Genomic DNA, 22,636 nt, shown 5'->3' on the forward strand with positions numbered 1-22,636 from the left:
TCTGTGACTTCTTGAACCACATTTTCCCTCATCTCTGAGCCTTGGGGTAAGGCCTAGAAGGAAGAGAGAAACGGGCCCCTATGGCAGATAGGGTCTTCCCCTCCTGTTCGCATCTGGTGATGGTGTCTTTCACTTTGGTCCCGAAGAGTGAGGACCCATCAAAGGGGGTGTCAGTGGAGGAAGACTTAAAGGCCTCCGCGAAATTACACAGGCGCATCCAGGCTTGCCTTCTGAGAGCTACACCTGAGCTAGCTGCCCTACTCGCCCCTTCGGCTGCATAGGATATGAACCTCATGGACGAGTTGACAATGAACCCAAGGGTAGACAACTGGGCATTAACAGTCTGCGCTACCGCCTCAGGCATGTTACCCATCAGAGTGTCTCCTAGCTCCTTAAGGAGATCTCTCTGGAGCCGAGTAAAATTACAAAGATAATTCAGTGACCGCAAAGTAAAGGTCGCTGAAGACAGGATACGCTTCCCGTACTGGTCCATACTCCTGGACTCCTTGTTAGGAGGATGGACGGAAGAAGAAGCCTCTGCAACTTCCTGCTGAGTGGCTGCCACCACCACCAAGGCATCTACGGAAACCCCTTTGGTCAGGAACTCTTTCCCCTGGGGAGCAGAAAGAAACTTATTTGCACGTCTGGGCACCGGTTCCATGGAATCAGGGATCTCCCACACCATTCCACAAATCAAATCCAGGAGTTCATCGAAGGGTGGAGACAACCCAGGAGGTGGAGGGTTGAGCCCCGAAGGCCTTGAGGAATACCGACTCCTCCCCAGAGGGGGTCTTGGAAGGCCAGTCACCTCTCTGCCTCAAGATCTCCAAGATGTCGGAGAAAGAGACATCGGAGGACGACTTAGGGGACCCCTCTGACTCCTCGAGGTCGGTATCGGAGGTGAGGGACTCATCCTGGGAGTCTATGTGCTTCCTCTTGCACAACTTCTTTCTAGGGGGCTCCTCAGGCACCGACACTGAGGGGCCCTCAGAAAGTTGGGGACCGCTCATGGGGGTATCCTCAGACTTTTCGGGCTCTGCCATCCACGGACAAGGGTGTGTCAGAGGCTCTAGCCATGGTGTAGGGAGAAGGAGTGACCGATCCGGGTGATGCAACTGAAGATCCGGCCAGTGCGCTCCTCATGGCCTCGAAGGCAGGTCTCCCCGAATCAGAGGACCGACCTGTCTCAAGAGACCACAACCAGAGTCAGGGTTCCCAGAGCCGATGCACCGAGAGGGAGACTCGGAACCGACAAGAGTCCCGAGGTATCCCCCTTGGGTCCGACTGAGGAAACCCGAGTACCGAAACCAGAGGACGGAACCGACATGGTTGGAGCCGACGTCTGCTCCGATAAACTCGCAAGGGTTATCAGAGCTGACACGAGAACATCACTCGGTGCGGAACACTCCGGCTCCGACGACACAGGGGTGCTCGGAGGAGGAATCATCAGTACAAGAATAGGGACTGGCTCCGGAGCAGACTGGGCCGGAGCCAAGAACAATTTTGCTAACACCGGCAACTGCAGGAGCCTCTGGACCATCCTATCCACATCCAAATCAGACAGCCTAGAGGATTTGGAGGAAACAGGAGGAGATCGGAATCTCCTACCAGGAGACTCAGGCCTAACACTGGGTGACCGGCTCCAAATAGGCTCCAATAATATCAGGGCCGAGGTCGACTCCAGTACAACAGATACCTCCTGCGGCCCCGAGGACAATGGAGCCGAAGAGGCAGTATCCACTTTCGAAAACTTCTCCGGGGGCTCCGATGAGATAGATGGAGCAGGAGATCTTTTCCTGGCCTTGGAAGTCTTAGACTTAGTACTAGAAGAAGAGTCTAAGGACTCCTCAAAAGAAGGTTTAACCAGGCCCTTCAAAATCAACTTATTTTTTCTTTCCTGCAGTACCCTCGGGCTAAAGGCGTGGCAAAAACTGCAGGACTCTTGCAGGTGAATAGCGCCAAGACAATAAACACAGATAGAATGCCCATCTGTAATGGACATCTTGTAGCCACATTTTGAGCATGTTTTAAACCCAGAGGGTTTATGCTCTTTCTGCTCTTTAGACATAATAGTTCACAGCACCCACTCAACCGACGACAGACACAAGAGGAAGGCGGGAAAAACCAAACCGCGAACAACCAAGGAAACTCTAATTTAAATGTTTCTTTGGTGCAGCAAGGAAATCTAACTACCGACCAAACAAACACAAGTTTACACAAAACACAGGAGAGGACTAGGTCCTCTAATTTAAACGGGCCTAGCCCGCCAAAACAGAGTGATACTACAAAACAAAAAAAAAAAAACCACTACTAGCTTCACAGTACACTCACAAAGGAAAACTAGCTATTAAAATAGCTTTTTTACGAGAAACAGACTGCTAACGACTTATGAAAAAGTTTGAAAGGGTACTTAGCCACAGCCAAGCGAGACCACGTCCTAACTCTACGAGCGGCAAACGAGATCTCGGGCTAGGGCGAGGTGCATCTTGGGATACCGGGTTAGCCCAGCCAATTAGAGACTTCGTGCTAGAAAAATAAGTTGGCAGAGTCGGAGCCGATTCTCGGCTCCGAACCCGTGAGTAAAGAATGTAGACGAGATAGGACCACATAACATCTTAATGTTTAAAATTTAAAACTTTAGGCTTTATTTAAACATAAAACTTAATTTAAAACCAAAAGGCAAAAAAGAAAAGCGCTTTCAACCTATTCAGGCCTTCTTCAGTTCAGTAAATCTTTTAGGTTTGTGCTGAGTGTTTTAAACATCTATGTACCTATCAGGAACATTTATTTTGGACACGCCTTCAGTAGTTTCAATTCATTAAACACTTAAAGAGCAAGCCTTTCTCAGATAATCAACTAATGGATATACGCCTATTTTTTAACACAGGTTTAAGGGGAACTTACAGCATTTAACCCTGGATACTTGTGTGCTCTAAGGTTAGTGATCAATATTTGGTCATACCAAAAAACAGAATAAAATGGAACTATGGACATTCAGTCTTGGAAATGGCACTTATAACCCCTACAACTCCGGCTTTAGGGACATCCTTTCCTCCTTTTTATTTTTTGAGCATGGCAAGAACTCTGCCAATCTCTGCAAGACTTGTTATAATTTGCTTGAGTACAGGGTACATCTGCTTTATATAACTGCATAAAAAATTAATTTAGGAATATGACAGGATTATAAATTTCAAAAACAATCATTTATTAGAGTTCATGCAGATCGCAGCTACCTCAATGATACACCTGGTAGTGCAACAGGAATAACATTTCCAAAGACCGGGTTCAAATCTCTGCAGAAGATGTATTTCTTTTTTACTTGTATTCCTTGACTTTGTTAATTCAAATATCCTGGGACAAGTTGTCCATCCTGGGACAAGTTGTCCATACAGAGGGACAAACATTCTAGATCTGGTCCTCTCCAACATGTCAATCAGATGCAATGCCGCAAATGTCAGACCCTCATTAGTTAAAACTGACGACAAATCAGTCACCTTCAAGCTGGCACTAATACCAAAACCCACAAACGGTGAAATCAGACTAAAAAACTTCAACAAGGGAAACTATACCCTCCTAGGTGAAGGTATTAATGCATTCCAAGCCCCACCCCAGGGCTGGAAGCAGTAACTACGCTGAAGTTTATACTAAAGCCCTGTATAATCACTTGCTTAAGTGTATAAACTCAGCTGTATCAGAAAGAAACAAAGCCACAGCCCCAAGTAAAAACAAGCTGCCATGGTGGGCATCCAAAATTAACAAACTTTACAATAAAAGCAAAAAGTTGCTGTCCAAGAAAACAACTGCAAGGCCCCAACAATGGAAAAACACCCTTCTCAGCCTCCTGCGATCCTATGTGTTTGTACAAGTTCTGAAAATCATTCTGTTACACTCTCGTAAAACTATATTAAAAAAAAAAAAAAAAGCTATATTTTTGAAAAAGCAAATGTGCTCAGGGATGCAGAGTTCCCAACTACATCAGTCCCAGCAATGTGATTGGAATGGTATTCCAAAGAGAAAAGTTTATGTCTCAGCTTCTCTCTTGGAAATATTTCTGAAGGCAACCCATAAAATGTCTGACATGCGATAGACCAAGTCTCAGAACTGCAAAGAAAAAAATAATTAAGTGGGGCACTTCTAACTTAAAGGCAAAGAGTCACACTCACAGCTGCATATTAAATTCATTTTACAGGAGGCAATTACCCCAATCTCTGCTACCTATATAAACTAATTCTGAGATTCCTGTACCTCAAAAAGAGGAGGGAATTCTCTGATATGCGGCAATTTCAGACTTACTACATATTTTAGTTTTATCACACTTAAATTTTCACATTTCTGATGAGAGCATTTATAGTTTTCAAATATACAAAGAGAACCCAGTTCTGAGTATACCAACATTTTTGCTTGTAATGGTCACCTTGCAGCATTCTGTGGGTCTGTGATTAATACCAGCAAATGGTTTATATGTACAGCAGTCATAACAGTCCACAATTTAAATAAATAAATATAAAAAGTAAACAGCAATACCACTGGCACACAAATGAACTTGAGCAAAAAAATGAATAAAGTCAGCATAAAATCAATAAAACATCAGCTCAAGTTCAAACCAGGCTCAATACTGACTTACAAGTTCACTCGCTGGATCGCTGGTAGGCAATGCTAGTGTGTAAAAGAAGCAGCCAAAGCTATAAATCCAAAGCGAAGTCCCACATTGAGTAAGATGTTTAAAGTCTTTGCAGACCAAAGAACAGTTTATAAATGTAAAATGCTGACAGTCTCTTCAAGCAAACTGGAAACAGACTTGGAAGTTAGAAGCTTTCAATAATTCCAAAACCTTAAGTATAAAAGGGGTAAGCGCTTTCGCCAAGCGGCTTTTTCAAACCATCAAAATCATTGCACTGAACTGACGCACCTTATATACAGAGCTCTTAATTAATGGGTGTTCCTTACAGAGTCAAACATTTAAAGATGTATGCCACATCAAATCAAAACAACATCAACTAAGAATACAAATGAATATTTACACATAAATATATAAAAAACATATATAGTAAAAACTATTTATATATATATATATATATATATATATATATATATATATATATATATATATATATATATATAAACTTACATAGCATAGCAGCATACAACTGTGCAATAGTTAAATAAGATAAAATAAATATAGAATAAAAAGCTAAAATAAAAATGCATGAATTCATTAAACATTAAACCTTCTACTTTTAAGTGCTGGTTTGAGGGGAATCCTGTCATTAAGTCCAGGATAGACATGCGCTTGTAATCTAACAATCCACCCAGTTTCCATTTGTTCAGTGTAATTTTTGATGTCCCCACCTCTAATATTGGGTACATTAGTATGTATGACAAAAAAACTTAAATGCATGTGTAATATCATTCTCTAAAACATGTTTTGATAGAGCATTAATTGTGGATCTAATGCGTATCTGATAAATATGTTCCCTTATTCTATCCTTCAATTTTCTGTCGGTCTTGCCGACATAGAAGGCAGTGCAGGAAGTGCACTTCGCAATATAGACCACATGTTCAGTCTCACAATTCACTTTAACTTTAAAATTAAAAACTCCTGTGGTAATTGGATGTATAAACATGCTGGTAGTGCTACTACTAGAACAAAAATTACATCTATTGCACGGTTGTGTACCTGTGTAGTTCATAGAAGTAGGATGACAAAGTATAGTATGCACCCTAGTCATATTTTTACCAATATAGTAAAAGGGCAAGCTATGCGCGCTTCGAGGTTGAATCCTATACAGATCAATTATATGACCGAATTAGATGAATTGCGTAACAGACTAATAAATAGGAGATATAGAATGAAAGAAATCCATGAAGCCTTTCAACATACCCCATAGGTAGGGCCTGTCCCATTTTCTCCGAAGAAGGCAGTGCATTTTATAATGAGGATGGATTGAGAGCATCTGCAAGTCATAATAAAAAGCAGAAAGTTTCATTGTACTTTACGCAAAATGTCCACCAAACTAAGCAGATTCTTCACAAACACCGGGATATCTTAACTGTGGACCCAGCTATTAAGGAAATTGTTGGGGATCACCCACAATTCCTTTTCAAAAATAAAAAGAATATGCACAGACTTTTGTGCTTTCTAAGCCATGAATGGAATCATGATCAGATCAGATCATTAACACAGCTATCTCTTAACCAACTGGATTGCTTGTTCTTTCATAAAACAGATGCTTTCACTTTTGGGAAAATGCAAACAGATGAGATGCACATTATATCATACTTCTATGGGGTATCACAATTCAATGCTATTTAACAAGCTTTTTAACTCATGACAACAGTGTAGCCACTGCTTTTATTATGCCACTAAATTTTCAGCACATCATATATGAGGGATACAGAACATGGACTTTTGATACTGTCACTGTGCATGTCCTAAAGGGTCCATTTCCACAATCGCCTTCTACATCCTTAGTGACTGCTTTCTGGGATTTTCATTCAGACACAAACCACAAATTGGTTCAAAGTCAATACATCAAAAACAGCATTAAAGGGCAATACTGGCCTATCTCCTTGAGTCTCTATCAGCAATGCTATAGATGAGATATCGGTGCACACAAACTGTACATGTATGACTTCCAGCCCAGTCATGGGTAATTTTGTAATTTAAAGTCTCACAGACTGCTTTTTTTCTAGATTTGAGAGTGCAATCAACACTGCAGTAGCTATTGCCCACACACTCACTTCCCCCATGATGGCATAACTGGAACAGAAGCACTAGTATCAACTGTCCACTATGGGCAGCATGCTAGTTTCTGGTTTGCTTACCAAGTCCAGGCAGCAGATAGGCATACTGCCCCGCTGCAAGAAGGCCAAGTTTTAAGTTTTGCTACATCGGCATGTGTAAAATCTGAGACAAAATTACTGAGCAGTAATATCCAAAGTTAAGAGCTACACATACCTGGTTTTGCAACCTGAACTATTTTCTAAACTTCAGACCACTGTATGAATGCAAACAATAGATACTCTTACTATATCCGTAATTCTAAAACAGTAGCCTCCTTGAAGGGTCAATAATTTAGTTGCTTCTTCATTCTACTCCAATTTGGCACACTTCAATCAGAAGCTAGAATGCTACCATGCTCAAGGACACACGTCCTACAATGGTGCACAACATAACATCACACATAGTACGAAAGTGCTTTAGCCTTTCAGGATGTCAAGTCAACCTGAATCAATGAGATAGTAAATGTCTTGCACATCAAAAGAAAAGAATGAAGCACTACCAAAGAAAGTATGGGAGAGCAGGCGACAAATTGCAGGGGGTGCTGAAACGAAGTTAGACAACTTACAAGCTGTCATTAGGGTGTTATGATCGATTATTAGACAGTTTTTAAATTGCGTGTCAAATTTGTTTTATCTTTAAAAGGTAGTATGCAAAACTCATTTAAAAATAACAGAAACTCATCTAATGACCAGAGTGCCAACAAGATAAGGACATTGTTACTTACTAAAACCAAATGAGGTCATTCTTGTGGAAAACTCTGGAGATAAAGCAAGACATGTATGTAAAGTCAAGAAGTTGAGTTGTTCCACCTGTAATGGGTTGCCAATTTGCATTATGCAAAAGTATGCAGTGATTGGTTCTCAGCTGAGCTAAAAATAAATACAATAAACTGGCACATTTTGTTTACAGTGGTATGGAGTATGTTGGTGATTACACAACAAATTCACTGAACTCATAGTTTAACAATTTATCCAAAACCATCCTCAACACCATACCGCAGTCCTGTTTATTGAATTTACATACTCACTTTTCATAGATTTGTTCTAACCAATGAGCCTACATGCAATTAATTACTGTTATCTGTCTGCCATTTTCGCTTCCCCCAACATTATTTTCTTCTCCATCACTCTGGTCACCATTGTGAAGCTAAAAGTCCCATGTATTCCATTTAAGGGTAGGCATCTTCTTTTTTTCCCCCTGTCTAATATCTTTAAAACACCCAAAACATTTTCCAAGGAAAGTCTAACCCTTACTTTTCACTTTCTGAGTATTGCATTTTTGGCTACTAATTTAAATTTCAATTTAATAAGGTCTTATGTCCTGACATTCTAAGCTCTGCCTCTCCAACTCAGCAACATCATCTCTTCAGTAACTTCAATTTATTTACCCAGAATCTGCCCTAGGGCATTTTGCAGTCTGTATTTAAAAACTGCTGTCAACTCTGCACATTCCTTATGCTCCCAGTTTTCCCTCTCACTCCTCATGCACCTCTACACCCCCAACAGTTACTCCGAACCTGATTGAAGATCCTTTGTAATCTGTTAATTGTATAAAAGAAACAATATAAACACTTTCATCTGAATATCCTGAACTACATGACTTTATCGGCAAATTTTTAAGCCTTGCACCCCCCCCCCAATTCCTTGTAATATGTCCACTCCGCCTTTATTTTCAGTTCTGATGAAGTTTTGCTTGGTAGTATTAAGTTTTTGGCTAGGGCCATTCATGCTTCAGGAGACAGCAAATTCCCATTTCTGTAGTACAAGCCTTACCCGATAAAGCACAGTATCTACAGTTCTTCACAGTGAGTGGTTAGAGTGACAGGGCCTGGTACATGAGAAGGCCTAAGTATTTGTTCTCAGAAGCTGGATTCATTACATTTCCATGAGGGTATGTACAATCTGAACTGAATTAGATAAGTTTTGTGGCATTCCAAAGATCAGCATTGCACTTTTTGAAAACATTATTATAATTTTATTTTGTGTTATATAATTCCATACACAGGTAAAATCAGCTTTTCAGCAAATTCATAAACTGATGATTGTTTTGTCAAAAGTGGTTAAGCATAGCATCTGCATAAATTCTTACATCTGTTCCTGGTGGCTCCAGGTTTTGGTTACCAAGGAAGAAGAAAACAGTATGTTGCTTCCTTATGTCTGATACAGTACTGTCGAAGGTGACCTGAAATGTTTTCTTATTTACATAAATGAGAAACCAGAAAATTATGCCAGGACCAACATTCATGGATTCAACTCTAATTGGCACAATGTGACTACAGATAAGACTTAAGTGCCTTTGATTTTTTTTCAAACAGCCCACCAGTAAATAAAACAAAGTCCATGTTGCAGGAAAAAAAAATATTTGTGAGTTTGCAGATAATCAAGGTGTGATCTGAACCAGTGTTGAGGATTGGTTAGGGAGAATTTCATCTTAATGTTAGACAAGACAATAGAAACTGAGGGGGTGTTGAAGGCAACCAGATAAACAGTGGCTAGATAGACCCAAACAACCTAAACAGGTAGTAACTGCATCCTGGAAATGTTTATCTCGTACTGCTGTACAACACGAGTCCAACTTGAGCTTTTATATTTATACTATTTTTTTCTCTTACTACTTTATTTGTATTTATTGCATTTTTATAAACTTTATTTTTATACATTTTATTACATTTTATAAATTGCATCACTATGCACTGCTTAGTTCCTTAAGCACTTAAAGTCCCAACTCTGGAAGAGCTTCTGTTATACACTGGTAAGATATGGGAAATGGGAGTCCAAATATACCCTGCTACCCTGTTAAAGACGCCCAGTACTTCAGGTGGGGGACATGCAGCTGCAGCAAAATAGTAGCCAGTTCTCATCATGGCTTACAACTCCATGCTCAATAATTGAAGGAAGTCATCAAGTTAATGTCAGAGACCTTCAAGAAATGTTAATGGAAGGTAGTTGAATCGTGTAGATCAGAGTGGTAGGTAAGCAGGCTAGGATAGTATGATCTATGTCAGTGACCAAAGGTGATGCTCAAGTGTGGGAAGAGTTTAGCAAGGCCATGGAGAAAGATATTTAGATGGCCTTAAAAGCTCTTTCAAACAATTTGGTGACTCAAGGGATATTGCTCAGGCTATACATAGGAAGAATGGAGAAAAGCTGACTTCAGTTGCAGAGACCTTCAGGCAGTGGAAAGAACACCAAGGAACTCATAAGCTCAGTGAACCTGCTCTCCTTTAAGAGACCACTGTCAGAAGCAACTGATGATACTGAGACTGCTTCTGTAAATGAGACCAGTGTAGTGACTAAACTGCTAGTCAATAACAAGTGTGTGAGAGAAGAGGTGAACCAACATAATCTCTTCAGTAACTGGGTACTGACTTAGTTTAAGTGAAAAGCATAACTTGACCATAACTAATTGCAATAAAAGTATATACATATGTGTATGCATTAACAAAGGTGTACTGATCAATACATGTATATCTAGATCTATCTATCTATATATAACCAGCTATGTTGTATGGGTTGGAGATGGTGGCATTGACAAAAAGTCAGGAGTCAGAGCTAGAAGTGGCAGAGTTGCAGATGTTAAGATTTGCAATGGGTGTGACAAGGATGGACAGGATTAGGAATCAGTATATTAGAAGGTCAGCTCAGGTTGGACAGTTTGAAGACAAAGTCAGAGAGGTGAGATTGCATCGGTTTGGACATGTGCTGAGGAGAGATGCTGGGTATATTGGGAAAAGGATGCTAAGGATGGAGTTGCCAGGTAAGAGGAAAAGAGGAAGGCCTAAGATAAGGTTTATGGATGTGGTGAGAGAGGACATGCAGGTGGTTGGTGTGACAGGGCAACATGAAGAGGACAGGAAGAAATGGAAACAGATGATCTGCTGTGGCGACCCCTAATGGGAAAAGCTGAAAGAGAATATATATATATATATATATATATATATATATATATATATATATATATACACACACACACACACACACATATATATATATATATATATATATATATATATATATATATATAGACACACACACACACACACACACACACATATATATATATATGGCTGAAGAAGTTCCAATACTTAGCAAATGAATGAAAGTGCTAAATTTACACAAGGCTCTACCGGTGTCACCCATTACAGTTGACCCAGTAGTCAGGGACTTAGGGACACACAAAGATGGTAATCTAGCCTTTGACCATCACGTATCTACAGTGGTGAGGAAATCATTCCATGTTGCATAACTTGTAAACAAAGGTATGGCATCTAAGTCCAAGGAAGTCATTGTTCCACGGTATTCGGCATTCATCAGACCTATCATTGAGTACAATGCCCCCTTTGGTATGTACCTAAGCAGGCATATCCAATAGTTGGAACGTCCACAGAGGTTTCTCACTGAAACAATACAGGGTGCAAGTAAAATGCCCTATGCAGACTGCCTCGTGGCCCTATCCCTGTATTCTGTCTCCTACAGGCTTTTGAGGGGAGATCTATGCCTGGCATACAGGGCACTGTCAGACCCCACTCCAATGGACCTCCTGCATATCCACAAAACAAACAGCGCAAGAATTATCAATTCTAAGGACTTAAACCTTGCCTGTGATATACATAGCACCTACTGGAGAGATAGATATGTATCCCAGAGACTACTCCGTCTATGGAACAGACTCCCCCATCCATGTGAAGCAGAGTTCCTCCCTAACTCAATTCAAGTGCAACTTGGACAACTGGATGGGAAACTGGAAATTTATCCCTGGTTTCACACCTATGTCTCTAATGAACACAGGTAACCTGTAAATGGTTCATCTCCCAGGCCCATGCTTACACTTATTAAGGGTATCAAAACTTGTCAGAGATTTAGAATGCATGGCTAGGCTTAAAAATGCCCTTGTGGACGGTAGCCTAGTAAACACCTATGTATTACTTTAATACACCGATTTAGTTGATAAGGTTTTTAACATTCGATAACAAAAGTTTAGAAAAAAGAACAATAATATTAATAGGGCCCTGAAAACAACTTACCGGAACATTGTGGGGAGTTGGATGTGCCCAATAAGGTGCCATTGTGCAGTTTATGTTGCCTTCAGGATCTAGGTCAATGTCCCACCAGGAAAGGACAACCTGTGCTGTTCCAGAGGACAGTGGATTAAAAGGCACCTTGTGACGAGCTGCACTGCTTTTTACAGGTTTACTAAAATCCACACTGAAAAATAAATATTAAAATATGAAGTGTTTTTCAAACTCTGTACAAACATATAATGCTGCTGCTGTTTCTACAGTGCTGAATTCTGTGTACTGGTCTCTACAGAAACAGTCTACCTAAGTAGAAACACTGAAACCTTGAGTCACAGAAACTTAATCTCAAGAATATGGAAATGTCATAGCAAATTTACAACCAGCCCTAACAGTGACAAAAACAACCTCAACAACAAATATGCCACTTTCCCCCATATCTTTCAAATGCAAATTAACCTCACTAAGTTTCCACCGACCCCATAATTAAAACAAAATAATAATGATATTCCAAATGACCAGGTAGGTTTAGTGGTTTAGCCATTACCCCCAGAAAAAAAGCTCCACTCTCCCACATTCACAAATATAACTCATTTTCATTTAAGTCAGTAACTCAATTATCCTTTGACTTTCTACAATGGCTATATACTAAGTGAACATACATTAAATATATGACACACTTGCACATTATAAACTGTTATAACATGACAGTACAGGTGTGCAAGGTGCACAACACAAATGCAAAATATGTATTCACTGTATCTCTTTATCTATTAGAAAGTCCTCTGCAGAGGGCAACTGTTAGGGCTTCCTTAAAAGGGAACACCCAGTCACTAGTTCAAAAGATCAACACTCATGTACTGAGACGGCGCACCCACAAAGATGCCCAAGAAAAAAAAAGTACTTGCCTCTCAAACAAGAAAATCCACCAACAGAAGCTGGATGAAGAAGTTGTAAAAACAGATGGAGATACGAGAATAATGAGCAATCTCTGCAGAGGGCACTGTCACAGCACTGATATGGTGTGTTCATACCCCTCTTAACTATCCTCAAATGCCTTCTGCAGTAACTTTTGGGAGGAGTCCTAAGTAACACAATTACACATTCATGAAAGTCTGGAGTGGAAGATGGGCTAAAATGCACAGGTTCAATGAAGCCCAATTCATAAGAAAAAGAAATCATGCTTGGTAAAAATGAGAACAAATAAAAAAGTGGCCATGGCATAAATACCCACAATGGATACATTTTTGAAACAAGAAAAACAGGTAACCACACTTTCCCACCGGATGATGAAAGGCAATGCAGTCAGCAATCCCTGTGGGTAGACTCTCTGATTTTCCCAAGCCACACATTCCCTAGACAGTCAAGTTTGTTTGCTTGAAATTTGGCACACTCCTTAGGCAGGACAGGAGCTGGTGGCTCACAGGAGAAGCACAGATGGTTTGTTATTCCCTGGATTAGTTTTATTTCTTTTTATTTTGCTTAGTCAAGAAACCCTTTTCAGCAGAGGCACAATGAGAAAGATATTTGCAATATCTTCTGCCAAGACAGACCAACTAAAAAAGGTGGAGGGGTAGCCATACTTTTTCAGAGCACTTCTCAGTCCATTCCCTACCATACTCTCCCCCCAGCTCCCTGCCGAGATTCTCATAATCAACTGCACCTTAAACTGCCATAAAAAGATAGCCATTGCTACGATATATATATATATATATATATATATATATATATATATATATATATATACACACACATACACGCACACACTTACTTCCTGGCAATAACATCCCTATACTCGAACACTTTCTTGCTTTGATCTCTCAAACCATCTCCTACAAAACTATTATTCTAGGAGATGTTAACATCGACTGGAACACTCTGACCGCTAACTACCCCAATGCTGCCATTAACCTATTTGTTTTCTCTCAACTCATCACCTCCCCTACTCGTTCTAATCAACAATCTAACAGTAGCTCCAGCTTGACTGGATACTTACCTTTCACCCCTACAAAAATGAACTGGACTGATATTCCACAGCAGGAGTTGAAAACTGAAAGAGCACATTGTGTGTATGCTCCAACACTTGCCATGAGAAAGCAGCCAAGACCTCTAATAGTAAAGATGCAATCCTACCAGCAGAAAGGGTTGATACTGACAAAACTGTGGCAGAAGAACAAAGTACTAGCAGACAAAGTAGCAATCAGTGAATGTCGAGAGGCAGGAGTGAGATTCAAGTTGCTGTATCCAGTTATCTTCAGAATAATTTTTTTTTCTTGGAGGATCAAAGTCATTTTTTGATGCAGAACATGCTAAGCAGAAAATACAATCCTTATATGTGTGAGATTTAGGATTGTCAAAATCTAACTTTAACCCTGATATATTTAACCAAACACTCTCTTCTATAAATTGGTCTTTTCTGTTCAACCTCCCCCTCAAATAATCTGTCATTCAATTCAACAGCATATTCTTCAACACCCTCAACTCCCTGGCCCCTATCAGAAAGGTTTGGGTTAAAGCCAACTATGCTCCCTGAATAAGCAAAGAAACTCTATCCCTAATGGAAAAGAGAGACAATGCATGGAAAATCTGGAATAAACTCAAAACCCCCACTAGTCTTCAAAACTATAGGGAACTACAAAACACCACAAAAAACACATCACCCTTGACAAAAAATCCTTTTATCTTGACCTACAAAGAAACCCCCACTCTAACCCTAAGAGATTCTGGAGTACCATCAACAAACTCTTACACCCAGGGAACCCATCACCTAATCCATCCACTAACAGTTCTCCACTTGAAACTGCCACTCTCCTGAACTCCTCCTTCATAGACTCCATACAAAAACTAATTAAACCAGACAAGGATACTTACCTTGACATGCCCCCAGAAAACTCCTTTCTCAAATCAAGCCTGTCCCCACAGCCATCATCAGATCTCTACTCTATAAACTAAAACCTTGCTCTCCTTCTGATGATAACCTGCCTCCCCTATACCTTAAACTCGAAGGCCTCTCCATTGCCTGTCTAGTCTCCATACTTATCAATAGGTCAACTCACAAATTTTTTGTCCCTGACATCTTAAAAAAGTCCTACATTATACCCTTACATAAAGGAGATAACTCCACTGACCCCTCCAATTTCAGGCCTATTGCTATTCTATTCCCTCTTTCTAAAATTCTGGAAAAATGTGTACACAAGCAGCTCATCCCATATCTCATTCAGGAAACTCTCTTTACACCAACACAACATGGCTTCAGACCACATCATAGCACTACTACAGCATTAATATCCTTCACTCACTATCACTTCAGCTCTTAACAACAAACTAATGTCATCCCTCTTCCTTGACCTCTCTAAAGCTTTTGACACCATGTCCCACAACCTCCTTCTCTCCCAACGTTCTTCCTTTAATCTCTTTACCTCTACTTACTCCTGGTTCTCTTCATACCTATCAAATAGAGCTCAGTTGGTCAAATGGCTCTCTGCGACATCACCTTTCCTCCCCGTTCAAACTAGTGTGCCCCAAGACTCCATCCTGGGCCCACTACTATTTAACATCTTTACTAAAAATCTCTACAAATCCTGCCACCACTCCACACTCATACAATAGGCCGATGACTCCACCAGCATCACAACCTCTGACAGTCTACCCCCACCTACTCTCCCTCACTCAAGACACCCTCCACTCAGTTGAAAGATGGGACACAGCTAGCCAACTCCTACTTAACCCCAGTAAAACAAAACTACTTCTCTTCCTTCCGAAATCCCTCCAACACCTCAAAGCCTCCTTTTCGGTCTCTTCTCTAAACAACACTATTAAGGTCAAATCTCACACTAAACTTCTTGAGGTCTTTATAGATGACTAACTTAAATTTGACATCCACATCCATAACTCCCATCAAGAAGACACAACAAAAAGTAGGACTGCTATACATAAATAAAAAATTCTTAACCCAAGAATCTAAACTGTCCCTAGCTCCAGCCTACCTACTATCAACTCTACTATATGCCACCCCAATTTTCACTTACCTCCAAAAAAATCTGTCAACCAAACTTCAACTTACATACAACAAAATAGCTAGATTTGCCACTAATCTCCCCTATCGCTCACATCACTGTCTCTCCTTACAAAAAGTCCACTGGTTAAAACTTCATAATCAGGTCCTTCTGCCTCATCCAATATCCTCCATCAAACCGCAGCCTGTCCATAACTAGCATCCATCATCTCACCTTATGTTCCCCAACCGGCAACTTTGTAGCTTCGACCAACACCTCCTCCAAATCACTAAGCCAAATAAATCCATAGGCAAAATGCTATATAGCTACTCCATTACTTCCTTTTTGAACCAATTTCCTCTCCATATCAGAACTATACATAACTCTTCGAATTCACTATTAAGAAATATCTGCTCAACTCCAGGACCTGCCCCTGTAAATGATCCTACTCTACCACCTCTCCCCATCCCACCTTTCTACCCCTATTTCTTACAAATATCTATTCCTACTTGTATCTTATGTTCCCTGCTCTTTGACCTTGCCCTCCCTTTTTACTCCTATCTTCACTATATACTTCTACCTCCGATCCCCCCTTACATTCTATACCCCTCCTTTTTCTTTTCCCTTGTGCCAGGACCTTCTATTCTAGCACTGCAGGCTGACTACTGTTATACCTAGGTTAGCAATTTCCCTTTCTAATAATGATTATGATGAATCTGTGACTGTATGGGACACAACATATCTATGTTAAATTTTTCTTTCTCTTCATACATTATATAAAATTAATCTATTTTTGCTGTATGCATCTCCTCATGATTGTATGCTTAAATATGTAATGAAGATGTTTTCAATGAGCATTCAGTCTTTGTGAAAAGGCACATACAATTTCCTAAATTTTCAGGATGCATCTCTGAAATCCTAAACCAAATGCAATGCTACCAAGAACACATTTCTTTCTACAGTTAAACTTTCTCTCTGCTGAACCAACCAAGGCTGTCAATCATGAGGCTCAAGTCCTAAGGAGAAGAATGCTTTTTGGGGGAGGAGGAAGGAGAGCTCCTCTAAGAGCCTGCATCATAAATAAGTGCTAGGCCACAAGTCCATCTTCCACAAAGTTGCTGTGAACTGAAACAAAAACAATATGCACCTTGACCACAGAGCAACAAAGACACTAGTCAATGAAGAGTACACTAAGACACAAGTCACGATAATCTGAGAACTAATTGCACAGAACAGGTTACTCTCCACCTAGATGAAAAACCTTGTCCTTTCTTCAATGTGACCAAATCTACTGATTGAAGTCTTTCTGACAATTTCTATCACCTCTCTCATTTCTTTCTGAAGAAATAACAGAAGCAGGGGCTCTAAATGAACATCCATCCTGGATGTGCTGTAAACTTTCACCCTAACCAAGAGGGACACCTTTGAATTGCAATGGGAAAGGCTTCTGTACTGCCTATGAACTGAGAAACTGGAGAACATACCTTCTGCAGCCACCGAATGCAATGAACATGTGCTTTGTCTTTTTTTCTCTCTGACTTTTTACTACTAGGTACAGAATCAGAGGAAAATTTTGAAAGAAGCACAGAAATATTTCTCACAATGGGAGAAAAAGTACATCCTGCATCAACTTCTCCACCTCCAAGGAGCTCAAATGAAGATGTGGAGGGCATAAATTCTTCCATGTGCTGACCAACTTGATAACATAGCATCCTCATTCTAGAAGACTCTACTTACCTTCAACCTTAAAAAGGGCAGCTACTACTGAGGGAGTTAGGCAAAATATTTTATCTTCTCTAGAATGTGAATGGCTGTAAGAAAGGTGCTTCAATGTATAATCTACTGCCAGATATGCATTACCTCTCTGCACAAGGATTACAACCTAATGCAGCCTCTGACTGATAATGTACCACAACATGCCCTATCTAACTGAAGCAGGAGGGTCTCTGTTCTCATCTCCCTTTCCAGAACCTGGAGTCAAGGCCCATACCCTCTAGCTGCAGGATTCATTTCCCCTGTGCCAAAAGCCTAGCATTACCAGAACCTCCATGAAGTGGTAATTACAATCTCTGCATCTGAATGCCCATTGAACCACAGACCTTCAAAGGCAGGCAGAATTGTACAGTGAATATACTGGTTACTAAAAAGCACAGAAAAATCTATACTTCTATCCAACACTGCTTCCTCACCCAGGTTCCCAAGACTATGAATTCATGGACCCTCCTTGAAAGTCCTTGCAAGTAGTAACAACTAACACTCATAAGTATGTAATTCCACTCTAAAAAAATAAAATCCTTTATGCTGGAGGAACAGAGGACATTCTCTCAGTCTGTGCTTACCCCACAGATCCAGGCATGGACCATTATAAGAGAGCTTTTTGCCAGGGCTAATCACCCACATAAAGGAACACTGGAAGTCCCTTCTTGCACAAAACTTCTGCCATTGCATAAAGCAACACAGTAAACATACTGGATGCAGTGAAGAAATCAAACCACAATACCTTGTGCTGAAAGTGAAGCACATCCACCATATGCTCAAGGAACCTCCATGTATACCTTAGAAAATGATGAGCCAAACGTTATCCACCATGTCCAGCAGCACTATTCACATTCGCAAATGGCTAAGACCTTGCTGCCATAGGGTAGGTACAATCTGGAATTGACAAACTGAAAATGTCGGTTTCAATCAGTGAGGAACAAGATGAGTTAGAAACTGATTGTTGCCTTCAGAATTGTTGCTCTTAATTGCCTTTGTTGACAGGCTGCTGCGTCATGTGGTGTGTCTGAATGACATTTAAAAATGTTGCTTTTATGGCTTTTTTTTTAAGACACTGAAGAAGGATAGTTTGTATCTGAAAGCTTTGTCATTTTGTTAAAAGTGTTGAAAAGTGTTTGACGGTGTGGAGCATTACTTTTTTTCTGCTTTAAGCTGTTTGGTTTGTATGCTCCACTTACCACTGGCTCATCTTTTTCTGTGATTTTCAGGGAGACATCACAGATGGTCCCCAGGGAGGGATAAAACAAACTAGTGCTTGTGTATCCTTCTCATCTTATAAGGAGGAGTCTTCTCCCTGGGGAAAAGGTAAGCCTAAAAAAATAGAAAATCAGGAAGACAGGTGAACATCATACATACCTTCACCATGTCAAATGATGGCTTCTTCTACTGGAAGTTTTCAATCAATTCCCTAGGAAGTCTATCTAAATCAGGAATTCCTCTCAAAGAGTATCAGAGCTTCCCGAAACAGATATTCAAAAAGCCTGATTTACTTGCCAAACCTCTCCTACCTATCTGACTCCAGTGGTAACTACATGTAAACAAAAACTGCAGGCTTTTTTTTTTTTTTTTTTGCAAAGGTGGCTTGCATCCCTTTTCACTCTTCCTTCCCCTGATGGGAAGGATCTGCCCGCATGATTATTATCTGTAAATATACTGCCTCGCAAGACATACTGACTCAGAAAAAGAGAACACTTTTCTTCACAAAACATTTAAGTTTAATCAGTACTACAGTAAATTAAACATTCAGCAATTTAAACAGTGAAAATGCACACTATGCAAAGAAAACAGGCTGTGAATATGGTTCTTCACCTCAGACACACTGCTGACATAAGCACCACAACAACTTAAACAAATGAAATCTTTACTAGCTTTTAATCTTCAATAGAAAGCTCACCCAGACAGACAAAGATTCACAGCTTTCTGATAAAAAAAAAAATTAAAACATGGTTAATAAAATTCTTTTAGGTGCCTTACAGACTAACACAGTTTTTCCCAGTTGGTCAAGGCAGCAAACTTAAATGCTATAGCATTTACTTTAGGTGCACACCTAGCCCTGTTCCATAAAACATGGAAAGTTTAAAAAAATATATCTGAAAATAATGCAGAGATTTTCACCAACACCACTCATTTAAAAATCTTAGGAACAGTCTGGATTAATAGACAGTTACAGACAAACTTTTTTTCCCACACCAAGTTTCCTTAGTACTTTGAAATTTCTATACTCAATGTATTTAAAACATTCCCACAGAAGTAGATGGTGACAAACGGTTAAAAAAAAATCATAACAGTTTATTTCCAAGTGCATCTTCATTGATTGGGGCCTTGGTTGAGTCTAACCTTTCCCACAACTGAAATCTTGGAATATGGCATTTTGTGGAAAGCTTTGATGTCCAAGTGAATTTGCATTGACAGGTTTATGTACTTAGTGCAAAGGTGGGTTGAGATATCTAAATGCACCTACTCACAGTGAGCACCTTACTACAAATAAAGAAATTACAATGAAGACTTGAAAACAAACTGCTAAAAAGTAATATACAAAAATATACTTGCCAGCTATCTGGCAAAAAAATATGGTTTAAAATGGGATAACAGCATATCAGAACCTGCATTCAATTCACTCAGGTGTCCATCACAATCTTCACAAACATACCACATGCAAATCACCTTCTAAACACACACACAAAGCGTGCACACATGCACAAATGCACACACACACCCTACAACATTAATGCATACCTGAAAACTGCTTTTAGTAATGTTCAGGTTTGGCTAAGCATGTCAAACTCAAAATACACAGAGTACTGAGCTAATATTTTACCATGGACAAAATTAAATAGATCGAGCCAATAGTCTATCCATACTAAACAAAAATAAAAAAGCACCTGAAGGTGTGTCATCTTTTAAGTTACACTGGGTCACTCTTCATTCTAACCTGAAGTTAGACATCCACATTACCAAGGTCACTGAACAAACTTGCAAGACAGGCTGTTTTCATCAAGCCCATCTCCTCCTACCCCAGGAACACTACCACAGCTTTCTTATAACTTGCCTGTTTCTGCTACTCTTTTCAATAATCTCAGTGACTTGGTCATACATAGAAACTTTAACAAGCTTATCGGTGTTTTGTTGCTTCACTCTGGGCCGACACACGAACAGCACACCACTACCTCAAATTCCTTTGCAAAAAAGCCCTGTTACAACCAGCCACTCTCCACTCAATTCTATATCATCCCAATGACTGTCTTCATTATAATCATCCTTACACTTCACTTCCCAAATAAAAACCTCAGGTCCACTAACTCTTCCTTGCTCTTCTCCACAACAATAACAAGGGCACACATTTCTCTACCACAGTCTCAACACTATTATATACTATCTTCCAGCTTTAAGAAACACCACTGCTCAAAAGACTTTCAATTTCAAATTGAAGTACTATGTCTCTTCTAAGTAGCAATACACACACACACACACACACACACACACACACACACACACACACACACACACACACACAAAAGTTATGTTTAAACCACTATACAACTAACTTATTAACAGACATTATATACTTTGCATACTTCAGCAATCTAAAAAGCCACCCCTCCAAGCTCTCTACCTTCCAAAACTCAGACCATTAAATTTCTCTTCTAACAAAAACACTCTATGTTATAAATAATCCTCTGAAAAACTACTTTCACACCTTTATAAAAACAGTGTTTATCATTATTTCTTAAGGCAGTGAACAAGACTTCCAAGATGGCTGCACATTGACTGGGAGAGCTGAAATTAAGCTGTTAGTGTGAAAGCAGAAACTCAGAGAAGACAGCCAGTGAAACTGTCTTTTTGGTTAAATTTCAGTTACTGGCTAGTAAGTGCACTCCCAGGATGCCAGCAAAGAAGAAATTTAGAGAACCTGATTGAAAATCAACCACAAAAAATGAGGAGAAAACACTGGCTGGGAAGAATCTTAAAGCTATTTAGCAAAAAAGCAGTTTACTCTCCAGCTTTGGTGAGAGACATGACCTCCAGTAATCTAGAGAAAAAAGTACTCAGAGGATTAAAATAAATGAAACACTGAAGGAGTATATCAACTCAAAAAAGGCTGGAAAAAATGGAAGAAGCTATAAACAGATATTCAGATGAGCAGTTGAAATGAAGAAAATGCTGGTTGGGTGTGAGACTGCTCAAAACAGGTGTTTAAAAAATAGTAGAATTAGAGGACAGAGCACATGGGGAAAACCTGAGACTTTCTGTTATACCACAGAAACTGGAAGGAACAAACAATTAATTTTATGAAAACAAAAATAAACAACTGGACTGGTATTCCACAACAGGAGTTGATAACTGAAATAGCACATTGTGTGTATGCTCTAACACTTGCCATGAGAAAGCAGCCAAGACCTCTAATACTAAACATGCAATCCTACCAGCAGAAAGGGTTGATACTGACAAAATTGTGGCAGAAGAACAAAGTACTAAAAGTTGGAAAATAATTTATTACAGCAATCAGTGAATGTCAAGAGCCAGGAATGAGATTCAAGTTGCTGTATCCAGTTATCTTCAGAATATTTTTTTTTGAGGATCAAAGTAATTTTTTTATGCAGAACATGCTAAGGAGAAAATACAAAAGTTTGTCCAACGAAAAGTGAGCAATCAAACAGAAGGGAACTCTGCTTCTTATGGCTCTGATAATAAAGATGATAGACTGTCAGTGAAACCTTTTCCAATGTTCCAAAGGAAAATGCTTGAGAAACAGAGAAAAATATATGAGTTAACTAGAAGAACCAGGAGAAATTGAAAATGAACCATAGAGTAGAGTTGGAAGACAGACAGCAACAGGAAGAAACCAGCTACTGGAAAATTAATGACCAAATGTAGGATTATAAAAGCATCAATCACATTTGTGAAATATGGCTGAACAAGAAAACCTGGAAATATTTGACTTTTTTGACTTTGTTAAATTTGTAGGAGACTCCAAAGCATATGCTTACTTCATATAATTAATGTTTGGAAGAACATTAAGGAGGGGGGAAAGAAAGTAAAGAGGTAATCAAGTAAAACATTTTTTTG

At 39.7% G+C, this 22,636-nt stretch overlaps 1 protein-coding gene across 4 annotated transcripts in view; it reads right to left on the reverse strand.

Moving 5' to 3' along the window:
- PRMT7 (protein arginine methyltransferase 7) overlaps positions 1-22,636 on the reverse strand; it is an 843,610-nt gene that overhangs the window by 409,176 nt on the left and 411,798 nt on the right. For all 4 annotated transcript variants that reach the window (XM_044081516.1, XM_044081514.1, XM_044081513.1 and 1 more), the window contains one exon: positions 11,808-11,988. In XM_044081516.1, coding sequence (XP_043937451.1) covers positions 11,808-11,988 — 181 coding nt within the window. The remainder of the gene's footprint in view (positions 1-11,807; positions 11,989-22,636) is intronic.

Source organism: Protopterus annectens, chromosome 8.part0, assembly GCF_019279795.1.
Source record: "Protopterus annectens isolate FY-2018-M chromosome 8.part0, PAN1.0, whole genome shotgun sequence".
Classification (NCBI taxonomy): Eukaryota; Metazoa; Chordata; order Ceratodontiformes; family Protopteridae; genus Protopterus; species Protopterus annectens.